The 15,350-nt window shown below is 40.8% G+C and overlaps 1 protein-coding gene across 1 annotated transcript; it reads right to left on the reverse strand.

The window, feature by feature from the left end:
- Positions 1-10,495: 10,495 nt before the first annotated feature.
- Positions 10,496-10,760, reverse strand: LOC130880650 (transmembrane protein 258-like). Its single transcript, XM_057779791.1, has one exon. It carries the CDS (start codon positions 10,733-10,735, stop codon positions 10,496-10,498), a length of 240 nt encoding a protein of 79 aa, XP_057635774.1. The 5' UTR covers positions 10,736-10,760.
- Positions 10,761-15,350: the final 4,590 nt, after the last annotated feature.

Consider the following 15,350-nt stretch of genomic DNA (forward strand, 5'->3'; position numbering starts at 1 on the left):
TTGACTGGGTTGAAAGACTTAGGTGATTGGAGAAGGAGGGAAGGTGCTTGTGATACTGTGTTAGAAACAGCATGTTTCCTGACATCCTAAAGGCTCTGACCTCGTACGTGGACTGTCCTTGATGGGTTCATGAATCTTGTTAGTGGGGGAGGGACTCTTGGAAGAACTGAGTTATTGGAAGGCTTGTCTTGTATTAGACTGTGTCTTTTCACAGTCCTGAGTTGCACTTGCTTTGTTCCCATCTGCCCAGAAGTGACTAACAAGCCTCCTTTAAGATGTAAGAGCTAGCTAGAAATACGCTTAAGCTATTGACCAAACAGTATTGTAAAGAATAGAGTTTCTGTGTGATTATTTCAGGTCTGGGCATCCAGGAACAAAGGAACAGCCTCTGCCTACAGAATGGCTTGCCAGCACGGGGCAAGAATTTCTACATAAAGTCTAAAAATGTTTTTTTAAAAAAAGAAAAGGTTTCTAGACCCACACAAACGGGAACCAAGCGCAGCTTCTTGGTAACAGCTTTTTTTCAGATAGGTTCTGTTTGTTGTTGGCAAGCGAAGACAGTGCTCCTTTAAGAGGTTTCCTGACTCAGCTTTAGTGGCAAGAACTGTGGTTTCTTTAAGGGAAGGCTTTCTGGTTCGTGCTAGTTACAGAAATAGCTCTGGCTCTTTTGAGGGTCTGATGCCTGCCACCACCCATTTCGGGTCCAGATGCTTATGTGCCCACTAGGGTTGTGGAGAAAAGTAGCTGAGACCATGGCCCTAGCTCAACACTGCCTGTCTGAGAGGCGGCAGGATCAGATCTGCTAGGCATGCGCAGACAGGAGAGCCTTGGCGGATTCCCGCCACCACGCACAGAGGTATTTCCAGGCCGTACATTATGCTGCATGGCAGATTTAACTTTTACTCAGATAAAAAGGGGTTATTGCGGCATGCTCCTTCTCAGAAGTTAAAGTGGTGAGCGTGACTCCTACCTGGGAGTCCCAGAGCTGGCAGTTATGGTACCTCTACAATATTGAAAGGTGGAGAGAGGTGGAGCCCGCATTCAGAGCACCTGCATCCAAGCTGCTTACCATTTTAAAAGAGCTCCTGGTCAAAAAAAATATTATAGGTACACAATAAAGACAGATTCAGGCTTTTTATTTTTCTTTAAAAGACCTCTAAATGAATCACAGTGTTTAAAATGTACATAGGCTTGGGAGAGTAAAGAAAAATTAAAGAGACAATAAAAGTAATATAAAATACAGACAGTCGTAGATTAAAGGAATAAAGATAATAAAATAAATATTAAACTTGTAGAAAAAGCAATAGAGTAAAAAATAAGCCACATAAAGATGGAATATACACAGAGAGTCTGGATTATGTATATTATTGTGTTTTCTTTAAATTTTTTTTTTACTGTGAAGGAGCTAAGTATAGAGAGACATTTCATTGTACGAGCTGCATAAGCTAAACCAATATATTTACTTTAAGGGTATTTTGACTTCAAAACTGGGTCTAAGGATATGTTTCTTTGAAAAAGAGGTTCTGCCTTTGTTTCCACAGAGATTTGTTGAAAACCTGTAGATACCTTCAAGGCTAATGTGGTTTGATGGACCAAGAACCTCCAAAAGGTCTCTGTGAACCCCCAAAAGAAATACTTTGTTCAACAAACATCAGAAAGTAGTTTGGAAAGAACTATGCCCAAATTCCTTAAATGATTGTTTTTTAATGTTTGTTTTCATTTAAAGGTCCATATGCTATAGAGATAAATACTTGGCATTAGTATGGATCTTGGTCTATTGATACAAATTTAAGGTCAATTTTGTTATATGTATATTTCTGCTCTTGATTAAGGCATTGTGTTTGTGCAGCTCATTTAAAAATGTGACGTATAATTAAGAAATACAAGTTAATAGACAGTCATCTATAAAAGTCAAGCTTGTAGTCATATTAGTTAGGTTTTCTACTAACTAGTACAGAGATATATTTTAGATAGATAGTTATTTTTCAAACTTTTCAAAGACTAACAAAATATATATTAAGAACTTAGGACTTTTCATGACAATGAGACACATCTACCTCTGGCAACACCAATCTACTTCAAGAGGATGACAGGCATTGAAAAGGCTCCTTATGGAGTTTGCTAGCCATTTGGGCAAGAAACTGCTTTTGCCTGGACAGCTTGATGTTATACTGTATGAACTGGACATGCAGGACCTACAAAAACTGACTGCTGATCTTGTTTAAAAGTGAAACAGTCCTTTGGGGTTCCTGCTTCATCAAAGAGTCTGCCAGACACAGAAGACAGTGACTGACAAACTGCCAATACAGGTAGAACTGTCTTTAAAATTTCCTGCTTCATGGAAAAGTCTGCCAGATACTATGGGTCTGTAGGCTAAAGAAGGGTGCCCCAATGTTACAGAAAAACTGTGGGTGACTGTCCAAGCAGTGAGATGTCTCTGTCAATTCTAGAGATTTGGAAGTTGCTTACAACGTACTTTCTATAAACTTAGGTAATATTATATCCTTCTGGGGTCTTTGATTGAGTTGAAGAATAGATAGTTATAGTTTTCCTTAGTTATGATAAAAGATAAAGTAAATATATAAATATTGTAACTATAATTCTTGCTTGATAATTGCTTTGCTGTATGTAATTTTACTATGTTAAAATTAAAACATTACTTTTTATTTGAACAAAAAAGGGGAAATGGTGTGGGAAGTCCTTCTGTATATGTATATTGCTTAATAAATAAAGCTTCTTTGGGCCAATGGATTAACAGAGTAAAGTCAGGAGAAAACTCCAAAAAGAGATATTAAAAAAAGTAGGTGGAGTCAGGAGACACCATGTAGCTGCCTAAAAAATGAGAGGTAACAAACCACAAACCTTGTGGTAAAATATAAAATAATAAAAATGGGTTAATTTAAGATGTAAGAGCTAGCTAGAAATACTGTGTGATTACTTTAGGTCTGGGTGGCAGGAACGAATGAACAGCCTCTGCCTACATCCTCCAGCACTTGTGTCTCCTCTATAATGTTCTGCTCAAGTGTAGAATGCTGAAAAATCATGAACTGAGCCTCTGGAACATGAGCCAAAATAAATCTTTTCACCACTAAGATTGTTGTGCTATATACCTGGGCCATGGCTGTGCGATGTGAGTAATACAACCATGCTTGATTTACTCTTAATAACTATTCTAAGAAGAACAAAGGTGGTTGTGTCGTGTACCTAGGCCATAGCTGTGCAACAGTAGCACAACCATGCAAGACTCTGTTCCCGCCTTCCCGGATGAAGAAATTTGACTCAGAGATAAAGATGCAAATACTAAGGGACAAAACTTAAGGTTTGGATATGTATCTCTCTAACATTAGAACAAAGCTCTTCTATAGTCTCTATATTGCATTCCTGTACACCTCACATAACATGCCATCATCAGCATTCTAATTTTGGTATACCTGAGTTGAAAGAGCTCTTCATACTGTACCATTCTGGCACATATCATGTAGACTGACATCTGTGGCTCGTCCCCATTGGGACATGGTTCTCATATCTTGCCTTCCAGTCTGAGGAGAGGATAGTGACTTAGTGATGGTCTTATCCTTTTATAAGAAGAGAAAAAAAAAGAGAAGAGAAAAAAATCAGTCTGTAAATTACAGCCTGTGCTCAGGTAACAAATTCAGGCTGAAGAAGTCATGTCAAACATGGAGACTTCATCTCCAGGAAAGAATGTGCTCATTAAATTGCTGGAAGTCATCAGCAACATTGTCAACATTTTCCCTCTAGTCGTGACTCTAAAGGAAAAGGATGGCATCAATCTAGTGAGCTGGATGCAGCTAGAAAAGCTGTCTTGCAGGAAAGTAGGTTTCTGTTTTCCTCCTCTTGATGACTCACAGTACTGAGTGGAATTTCCTTGAGCAAATGTTGTCTTTTTACTGCTTGGCCCATGGAAGCATCCAACAGAGATCTTTGAGGCTGGTGAGAGTACAAGGCAGGGGGGCTAACAAGTGAGACTGAGAAGGGATAGGCTGAGGGGTGGAAGAGCAGTCAGACAATGTAAGATCCTGCAAGGAAGGGAAGCGGGGTTTTCTAAAGAAGTGGGAAGTGTTGCCTTGTGCTGTAAGACAAGAAGAAGATGAGGAAGGACAGAAGGGTGTGTGCTGGTTGGCCTTTTATGTCAACTTGACTCAAACATCTAAGAGGAAGGAACCTCATTTGAGAAAATGCCTCCTTAAAATCAGGATGTAGAGCATTGTCTTAATTAGTGATTTATGGGGAGTGCCCAGTCCATTGTGGGTGGTGTAAGTGCAGGGCTGGAGAACCTGGGTTCTATAAGAAAGCAGGCTGAGGGCTGGAGAGATGGTTCAGCATTTACGAGCACTGCCTGCTCTTCCAAAGGTCCTGAGTTCAATTCCCAGCAACCACATGGTGGCTCACAACCATCTGTAATGGGGTCTGGTGCCCTTTTCTGGCCTTCAGGCATATATATAGACAGAATATTGTATACATAATAAAAATAAATAAATATTTGTTAAAAAGCTGGGTGGTGGTTGCAAATGTCTTTAATCCCAGCACTCAGAAGGCAGAGGCAAGCGGATCTCTGTAAGTTCGAGGCCAGCCTGGTCTACAAGAGCTAGTTCCAGGACAGACTCTAGAACTACAACAAAACCCTGCCTTGAAAAAAAATAAAAGAAAGAAAGAAAGAAAGCAGGCAGAGCAAGCCAGAAGGAGCAAGCCAGTAAGCAGCACCCCTCCATGGCCTCTCATCAGCTCCTGAGTCCAAGTTGCTGCCCTGCTTGAGTTTCTGTCCTGACTTCCTCCAATGATGAACACTGATGTAGAAGTATGAGCCAATTAAACTTTTTCTTCCACAAGTTGCTTTGGTCATGATATTTCATCACAACAATAGAAGCTCTGACTAATAGATAAGATGAAATGAGAGAGGAGGAGAGGGATGAAAGAAAGATGGGAAGATGAAGGAAGTGGGAAGGGGAAAAGATGAGTAGAAGAAAGATAAAATATAAAGATGCTGGAGAGAGCAAAGGAAGGAAGATGGGAAAGGGGGAAGGAAGGAAGTTCTACCGTACAAATTGATGGTAAACATCAGAAACACCCAAGGCTGCTGTGGCCACTGCCAGGTGGAGAAAATGACTTGTGATTTTGTCTGAGACTATTCTCTCCTGAGCTCAGGGTCCTTGACCTTTTTGTCCACTCGCAAGAGAGCCAGGAACACCACTGGTTTTCCTGGGAAGTTGTTCAAGTGTTGCAGAGAGAGCAAATCAGAAAACTAAATATAGCTTGGAAACAAACATGTAGCCCACAATTGCAGGAGGGAGGGAGTGTGGGCTCTGACCAAAGCCAGGATCCCTGTCTCCCACTAACAGGACAGATTCTGGGAGTCCTATGAGACCACACAGAATCTACACAAACCTCTATAATCAGCTTCCTGGAGGCCAGGCTCCGTCCCACCATGGGGTCTGTCTGTCCTATTGCCATTCTGGTAGGCGCATCTTTCCAGTCAGCCTCCTTGCCCACTGGGCAGGTCCAGATGAACCTCCCTTCTTTATTAGAGCTCCCCGTGTTCCTGTGGAACCTTTTCCCTGGTGTAATGAATGACTAATAGCAATCCCCTTCCATCCTCATAGGTGTTTCAATTTGAGTAACAAATTATGTGGCCCAAGCATCTATCATATATTCTCCTAAAACTATGCCTCTCTTCTTCAAAACATTATTATAATTGAGGATTTTTTATGTGCTGGGCATCAACCCCAGGGACTTGCACATATCAGGCAAACTACCTCTGAGCTATATCATCAAGCCTTTCTAGACCTTGTTTATATATGCTTACACAGGCAATGAATACTTCTACAGAAGACCCTAATTTCATCAGTAAAAGGCCTATGCTATTTTGATTAAAGGTTTATTTTGAAGTTAATTGTAGATTCACAGGAAGATGGCAAGAAATAACTTTTAAAAGATGTCACTATCACCAGGATCTCACACTGACTTCCCCTAGGATTTTCAGCCTTGCGATCTCTATCGGAAGAACTCAGAGGAGACACACAAGAGTATAGCATAGAAGGTGGGGGAGTTTATTACAGAGCAAATGGGATACTCTCAAAAGGAGAGAATGAACAATAGTCAAAAATACCATTGTGCAGGGCACATTCTCAGTGAGGGAGAGTGGACAATGGCAAAAGAAATCATTCTGATGGCTTTCATTTTATTCAGGTTTTATGTTATGTCTGAAGCTCCTGGAAGAGGCAACTTTCCTGTAGGAGATTTTCCCGTCAAGTTAATTTACAGGTGTATTTGGCTTGACTTTTACGGGAGGCAGACAATGGTATGTTCTCATTCATTATCAGATAGCCTCCTGTTAGATAGTAATCCTATAGATTTAAGGCTCCTAGAAACAAGTGTAGTTACCAATTAATGATGTTCCAGGGAGGCCATGATATCATGTCTCCTCTCCTATTCGTCTGATCAATAATCATGTCCTACAGTTGAGAGCTTTGGTTTTAAAAGCTTATGATGGAGAAGTCCAGACTACTCTCTCCTGAGCTCAGGGTCCTTGACCTTTTTGTCCACTCACTTATCCTCATCTCCCTCTCTATGGCCAGAACCACCCATTCTCCATCCATGTAATTCTGCCATTTCAATAGCCTATGTGAATAGACTCAGACACAGCGTACCTGTTGTGACTGACTTTCCCCCCCTTGCTTGGCACAATTCCCTGAAGATTCATCCAGGATGTCATGTGCATCTGTGAACTATCATGATTTATTCCAAAATCATATCCCAGGCCCTGCATCAGTCATAGTTGACCCTGTTGAAGGACTGTTGGGATGTTTGGATGCATTATGAGCAAACCTGCCTTATGCATGTATATACAAGTTTTCAGCAAATACGAATTCTTCGTTTCTCTTGAAGAAATACCCCAAGTGTCGTTACTGGATCTCGTCTTACAGGAATTGTACTTTCTTGCTTTAGCAAACACAGTGGATATGCAATTCACAGTCCCACCAGGAATGTATGAGCAATGGACTTTCTCAGTGGCTCTCAGTATTCAGTCTTATCAAAAGTTTTGCTTTTAGCTCTTCTTGTAGGTTAGTAGTGAAATCTCCTTGTGGTTTTATTGTGCACTTCCCGAGGCCGAAGACACACCTTTCCGTTTTCAGTTCTCCAGCTTTGCTTCTTCTGCAGGGCAACACCTCTTCGCTCACTTCACAGATAACCGCTTTTCAGATGCTTGTCTTGGAAACTGTGTCTTTGCTGTGCTCACTTATCCCAGGATTATCTTTGCTGAAATTTTTGGGTATTCCAAGTAGAAAATTCACATCTTGTGCAAGTAGAGCAACTTGATTGCTTCCTCTCCAATCTGCTTGTTTTGACAATGGCCGTGTAGTGTTAGGCATAGCTGTCTTCCAATCTATGTAGTTGGTTTGGCTTGGCTTGGTTTGGTTTTTGAGACAGTCTCACTATGTAACGTACTTTAAACTAACCATCCTCCTTCCTCTGTCCTGTAAGGTCTGGGATAACAGGTGGTCTCACCATGGCCTTACCTTTATTTCTTTTCTTAGTCTTTTGAAATGAGTATAACTTCCAGGTATATATTGAATGAAAGTGTTGAGTGTACATGCTAGTCCTGTCTCTGATCTTGGGGAAAGCATCCAGTGTTATCACTACTAACCACACTATTATCTGAAGTTTTAAAAGGAATTCTCTACCAAATAGAGAGAATCCACTATATTCCAATTTTTAAATTTTCATCATAAATAGGTGTAAGCTTTTGTCAAACTGTGTTTCTACATCCATCGACACAGTCTATTGATTTTTCTTCTTTTTTTTTTTTAGTCACACATCTGCCTTTATTGTAAACAGCAGTTGGGACACTTGTAGCAATGGTAAAAAATTAATTTACAAAAGCAGGGACTTGGTGAAGCTGCCCGGTGGGTACCCTTTAATGGGCCAGGCAGGGTTTAAAAGAATACAGTTTCCGTGTAATTATTTCGGGGCATAAGCTAGCCATGTGGGCGGCTGGGTGCCGGGGACGCAGCCCCGCCGCTCATATTACAACAGAGTGGCACCCAACGTGCTAATGAACTCCACGTAAAACCTGAGAGGGATTAAAAAGGACACACAAAGAATTTAAGACAGCTTTTTGCTGTTTGTGGGTTGTGTGCGGCAAAGAAATTGTCCTGACTCAGCAACAGGAAAAAACTGGCTGTTTTAAAATGCCGGCTTTCTGGGCTGTGCCGCCATCACGATCTCTGTCTGGCTCCTGCAGGAGACAGAGCTTTTGAATGGAGCATTTGGAGTAAAGTGCTACGATTTGTTTGATCGCAACTAGACTCACTGTGTGCCTAAAAGGAAGTCATTGCGTGCTGCGGCTCGGAGGCACAAGCTGCTCCACCACGCTACTGGTGCAATGTGCAAGCATCAGAGACACGAGTGGCTCTGCCATATTGTACTGGGCGGAGCAAGCTGGCAGTACCTGTTTTTGACCTAGGAGTGTCACAGCTTAGATTCTTAAGCCCCTAACGATTTAAAAGCTCAAAACAAACTGCTCCTGGATAGTAAAGAAATTACAGATTCACAATAGAACTGATTCAGACACTGTTGGATGAATATACGTAGGCTTGAGAGAGAGAAAAAATATATATAAAGAATAAAGTTAATGTCTTAAAAAAAAAAGAGGGTAAAGTCTTTAAAGAGACAGAGTACAAATAGTTGTAGATTAAAAGAAATAAAGAAAAATAAACCATGTAACAATGGAAAATTCACAGAGAGTCTGGATTCTTTGTATTATTGTGTTTTCTTTAAAATTTTTGACTGTAAAGGAGCTAAGTGCAGAGAGACATTTCATTATATGGGCTGCCAAGCTAAACCAGAATGGATACAAAGGTATTATGATTTCAGAATATGGGTCTAAGGATATGATGCTTTGGAGAGGGTCTTCTTTTGTTTTCACAGAGGATGAGACTCTGTGGATTGCGTCTATCCCGATATGGTATGATAGACCACGCCCTCCTGAAAGGTTGCTGTGAACACCTTCAAAAAATTACTTCACTCAACTGCCGACTGAGATGACCCTGACACACAGGTTACACCATGAAAGATCTGAATACAGCGCCCCCATTCAGCAGGAAGCAGTTTGGAGAGAAAAAAACTGCGCCCATATTCCCAAATATTGTTTATGAATATTCTTTTACATTTAAAGGGGGAAATGATATAGATATGAATAATTTGCATTGGTATAGATTTTAAGGTCAATTTTGTTATATGTATTTCTAATCTTGATTAAGGTATTGTGATTGTATAGTTCATTTAAAAATGTAATGTATATAGGTTGTTAATGGATAATCATCAATAATTGTCAAGCTTTTAGTCGTGTTAGTTAGATTTTCTAGATGTGCATAGATATATTTCAGTTAAATAGGCATTCTTCATATCTTTCAAAGGCTACAGAATATGGCATTTAAATGTTTTAATAACTTAGGACTGTTATAGTGAGATACGTCTGCTCCTGGCAGCACCAATCTACTTCAAGAGGAAGATGGGCACCGAAGAGGCTCCTTAAGGAGTTTGATAGACATTTGGGCAAGAAACTGCTCTTGCATGGACTGATGCATAAACTGGATACAAAGAACCCGCAGAGAGAGGACTGCTGAACTTGCCTAAAGGTGAGATGGTTTTTCGGGGTTCCTGACTCATGAAAGAGTCTGTGAGACATTCTGCAGGACACAGCAAAAAGTGACTGAACTGTCTTTGGAATTTCCTGCTTGATGAAAATGTCTGTTGGATACTGTGGGCCTGTAGGCTGAAGATGGATGCCACAATGGTACAGAGGAACTTTGAGTGACTGTCCAGGCAGCGAAATGTCTCTGTCATTTCTAGAATTTTGGATTTCTTGTTTACTTAGGTAATATTATATCCTTCTGGAGTCTTTGATGGAGTTGAAGAATGGATAGATAGTTATAGTTTTCCTTAGTTATGATAAGAGATAAAATAGATATAAATATTGTAACTGTAATTCTTGCTTGATAACCATTTTGTTATATGTAATCTTACTATGTTAAAGTGAAAGCCATTTTTTGTTTAAACAGAAAAAGGGGAAATGATGGAGGTGGGTCATCTTTCTATCTGTTGTTTCATTGGTTAAGTAATAAAGAAACTGCCTTGGCCCCTTTAATAGGACAGAAAATTAGGTAGGCGGAGTAGACAGAACAGGATGCTGGGAGAAAGAAGCCGAGTCAGGGGAGTCGCCATGATTCTCTCACTCCAGACAGACGCAGGTTAAGATCTTCCCTGGTAAGCCAGCTCGTGGGGCTACACAGAATATTAGAAATGGGTTAGATCAATATGTAAGAGCTAGCCAATAAGAGGCTGGAGCTAATGGGCCAGGCAGGGTTTAAAAGAATACAGTTTCCGTGTAATTATTTCGGGGCATAAGCTAGCCATGTGGGCGGCTGGGTGCCGGGGACGCAGCCCCGCCGCTCATATTACAACAACCCTTGGGGACTCATACGTAGATGCCAACCCAGAGCAGGAGGAAGAGGACTCCAAAGCCCATGAAGAGTGACGCCACCAAGGAGATGAGGAGCTCTTTGTAAATGTCACGAGTGTACTTGGTGGAGGTGACCTCGTAAACGAAGAACCAGGCGGTGAAGAACATGCTGATGGCCAGAAGTACCACAGTCAGGTGTGGGAAGATGGCTGGGTTGACAGGGCTGGTGTACCTACTCATGGCCTCAGGCTCCATTTTGCCCCGCACACGATAAACCACCGGTCCACCACCGGAAGAAGCTGATTTTTCTTCTTTAACGTATTAGCATGGATTGATTTTCTTCCATTGAACCACCCTTTCCTCCATTTTATCTCACTTGGTCATAGCATATAGTTATTTTTACATATTGCTAAATTCCTTTTGCTAATATTTTGGTAAATGTTTTTGTATCTATGTTCATTAATGATATTGTCCTGTAGTTTCTTTTTGGTTTTTTTTCTGGTAGTATCCATCCATATGCTTAATATCAAAATAATAAAAATTCACAAAATCAATTAAAATTTATTTCCCCTTTGTCTCCTTTTTGGAAGAGATTAATTTCCCCTATAATTATTTCTAAAGTTCTCCAATTAAATAATCTGGTCTTGAAATTTTCTGTTAGGGGAATTTTATTAAGCTGTAAATATGGCTTCCTTAGCCGGGTGGTGGTAGCCATGCCTTTAATCCCAGTACTTGGGAGGCAGAGGCAGGCGGATCTCTGTGAGTTCGAGGCCAGCCTGGTCTACAAGAGCAAGTTCCAGGACAGGCTCTAAAACTACAGTGAAACCCAGTCTCGAAAAACCAAAATAAAAAAAAAAATGGCTTCCTTAATAATTCTAAAATTATTCAGATTATATAAGTCATACTGTGATCATCAGTATATTTGCATGTATATGTATATGTGTGGTAGGAGTATGGTTATATGTATGTTTCCATGTGTGGGGGAACAGGTGCATGTGCTCATATATGAGCATGTGTGTGGCGGTCAGATGTTGATATTAGATATCTTCCTCATTTGCTCTCCATCTTACGTATTGAGATCAGGTCTCCCGCTTGAACACAGAGCTCGCTAATTCTGCTAGTCTAGCTAGCCAGAATGTCCATGGAGTGCCTATCTCTACCTCCTGAGTGCTGGAATTACAGGCAGGCCACCAAGTCTTTTCAGTATTTACATCAGCACTGGAGATTCACACCCCAGTCCTCCTATTTGTACAGCAAACACTTTACTCATCAAGTCTCCCCAGCCTCAATAATCATAATTTTTTTAAAAAAGAATACTTTGAAAATTAACTTTGTCTTAATTGTCATATTGTGTGTGTAATCACAAATTCTGTATAGTTCATTTTTTTTTATCCATTTGTTGCCTGCAGCCCCTGTGGTGATACTCCCGTTCACGACACTGCTAACTACTCCCCTCCCCCTCCTTCCTCCCTTCTCCCTCCTCCCTCCTCTTCCTTTCCCCCTCTCCTCCTCTTTTTCTTCTTTTTGTCAGTCTTGTTAGAAGTTTGTCAATTTCTATTTACTTTCTTCTGTTTTCTTTCTTGTGTCCTTTTTCTTCTTATTTTAGTCCTTTGTTTTAGTTTAAGATCTTAGGGTGAAAGTTTAAATTATTGACCAGAGTCTTCTCTTTTCTGATATCCTTATATAGTGCTATGAACTGCTTTCAGCATTATTTTAGCTTTCTCGCAAATTTTGATATACTGTGTTTTATTTCCCTTCAGTTCAATATTTTTTTAAATTTCCCTATTTCCCTTCTTTTAAACAGGCAAAGTAACACAACTTCACAGAGTTAAACAAATGCCACATAAAAGATGCAATACATCTTCACAGCATTAAAAGAAACATTTCACAGCATAAACAAATGTAACACACCTTAAAATAACACTTCACAGCAACACTGTTTAAAAGTTCAAAGTCTCTGATACTCAAGGCAATCTCTTAACTGTAACCCCCGTGAAATGAAAATTAAAAAACATATCATACACTATATCCAAGATATAGTGGCACTGAATATATATTACCATTACAAAAGGGAGGAAAGAGAAAATAGTGAGTAAATACTGGAACAAAACAAGACCAAAAACCAGCTGGGCAAACCTCAAACACCAAATCTCTGATATCAAAGTGTTCTTCAGATCTCCAACTCATGGTGACTACAACACTTCTCTTACTTGAGCTGGTTCCTCTCTAGTTGGCAGCTTTCCTCAGGAGGTATTCCACAACTCTGGCATCTCCAACATTTTAGTGTCTCCAAGGCAATTCAGGTTTCCCCTTCATAGCTTCAAGCAATGGCTTCTCTAGGACTCTTTACAGGGACAACCCTGGCATATGCCTGAATTCGATGGCTTTCCTTAGTTACTAAGGAGATTCCATTACTCCTTTCTTGCATCCTTGACTCGAAAGCCAAATGCCTGAAGCTGCCAATTTCTGCTGCTCACTGGAGCAGAAACATGGGCCACTTGTTCAAATACATTTTCAGCAGCTTTCTGGTTTTGATAGTTACCTTTACTGCTTAAGACTGGCTGTCCTGGAACTTTGTAGAACAGGCTGCTAGCCTCAAACTCCAAGATCCACCTGCCTCTGCCTCCTGATTGCTGGGATTAAAGGTGTGTGTGCGCCACAAAGCTTTTTAAAAACTCCTTTACTTTACAAGTTGGAAGCTTAGCTGGGTGAGTCTTGCCCTGAGGTCAAATTGAAAACTGAATGAAATGTATGCTCTTGCAATGCTGAAGCTTGCGTGGGGAATCGGTATATAGCAGTTCTGTTGATCCTGTCCATATTGGGTTTCATGGCCTAAGTTGATGAAGACAGCTGACCAGGCAGGTATGTCTCTTCCTCAAGAGGGCCCCAGATCTCATTACAGATGGTTTGAGTCACCATGTAGTTGCAGGGAATTGAACTCAGGACCTTTGGAAGAACAGGCAGTGCTCTTAACCACTAAACCATCTCTCCAGCCCCTGTATTTCATTTAGCATCAGGCTTTGATTTAAACATTTTATCTTTTAGAGCACTGGATTTAGCTCTATTACACTTCCCAATGCCCCTTTTCACCCCAAACTGTACATTTTGTATTTTTTTCTTGTTTATCTCACTTCTTTTCATTGTAGAACTTTGTAAGCATGGCCACTAGTAGCCAAACAACAGTCTTTCTTGAAATTCTGTAATCTTCTCTGCCAAGGCTGCTAATCCAAAACTTTTCAATTTAGCCTCAGGCGATTTTTTTTCTTTGGACAAGGGCAGAAAACAGTCACATTCTTCACCAAATTATCATAGGAACGATCTCTGGGCCACTTGTTCATATTCTTCTCTGAAACATCTTGAGCTGGGCTATCATAATCTGCGTTACTCTCAGCACCTATGTCTTCCAAGCTCCTCCTGGTATGGCTTTTTAAACCCTACTTAAAGCATTTAGCTGCATTCCTAATTCAAAATTACAAAGTCTGCATTCCACTAACAAGCAGCATGGTCATGTCTGTCACAGCAATACCCCACTCCTGGCACCAACTTCTCCCTTAATCAGTTTTCTGTTGCTGTGCAGAGACACATTGCTGGGCCTCATGAGGCCCAGCGTAACTTTCTGAGACTAACTTGAGTTTGGTGAGGCCCTGTGTATCTTCCTATGCCTAACTTGAGTTTGATGAGGCCTAGGGTAACTTCCTGAGCCTAGCTTGAGTTTAGAGACCTGCCTCTGGCTATAACTTCCACACAGGAAGTGACTCAGCACGACCTGACCTAGGCCCACCTCTGTCTAGCCACAACTAACATGGCAGAATATTATTGGCCCTTGTTCCTTGCTCCACCTTGGCCCATCCCAGGCTTCCCACCCCCTATCTCAGCCTATATAAGTTCCTGCCTCATACAACTAGATGAGATCCTGCTTTGACAGACTCCCAACTCAGTGTATGTGTTTCTCTTCAGTGGCTAGCCGGGAGGTCTGAGTTGTTGATGCTCACCATTCTGCTCAGTTCCTGGGAAAGTAGTCTGGCAGGTCCATCTCTGCCCCCACCCTTTCTGCCAGAGAACCCAGCACACCATGAGCTTGGAAACATTTACTTACAGTTTCAGAGGTTTAGCCTATTATCCTTGAGACAGAGAGTATGATTGCACACAGGCAGACATGGTAGCCGAAAGTTCTACATCTGGATCCGAAGACAATGGAAGAGATTGAGACACTGGGCTAGATTTGAGCATTTGAGACCCAAAAGTCCACCCTTAATGACACAGTTCCTCCTAATCCCTGCCAAGTACCACCGCTCCCTAATGATCAAGAGTTCATTTATGAGCCTTTGGGGGGCTGTTCCTATTTAAAACACTATAGTCTGTCTTGTCTATCTTTGGTGAACATTTAAAAACAAAATGTATCATGCTATTGCTGGATGGAGTATCCTATAAATATCAACCTGGCGTGCTGGATGGTGGTGATATGTTATGTTCTATGGCCTTTTTTGACATTCTGTCAGTTCTTCTGTCAATTTTCAAGATGAAACAAACCTCTGACTATAATTGTGAAATGTCAACTTCTCCTTTTAGGTTTACTGGGTTACACTTCACAAATGTTTCGGCTCTCGTATTTAGTGATTAGACAAGGTTGCAATGTCTTCTTTGCAGGTTGATCTATTATCATTATGTGGTTATGTGGTTATCTCTGTCTCTGGTAATTTTCTTTTTTCTAATGTTTACCTTTTCTTCTATTTTGTTTTTGTTTTTGTTTATTTATTTGTCTGTTCATTTGTTTGTTGGGAGAAAGGAGATCAAAACCAGCATCATTAGCCAGGCAGTGGTGGTGCATGCCTTTAATCCAGACCTCAGGAGGCAGAGCAAGTAGATCTCT

The sequence above is a fragment of the Chionomys nivalis genome, chromosome 8 (genome assembly GCF_950005125.1).
Source record: "Chionomys nivalis chromosome 8, mChiNiv1.1, whole genome shotgun sequence".
Taxonomy (NCBI): domain Eukaryota; kingdom Metazoa; phylum Chordata; class Mammalia; order Rodentia; family Cricetidae; genus Chionomys; species Chionomys nivalis.

Bases quoted from the DNA above. Each gene is read 5' to 3' on its own strand.
- LOC130880650 (XM_057779791.1), bottom strand. From the start codon at position 10,735: ATGGAGCCTGAGGCCATGAGTAGGTACACCAGCCCTGTCAACCCAGCC.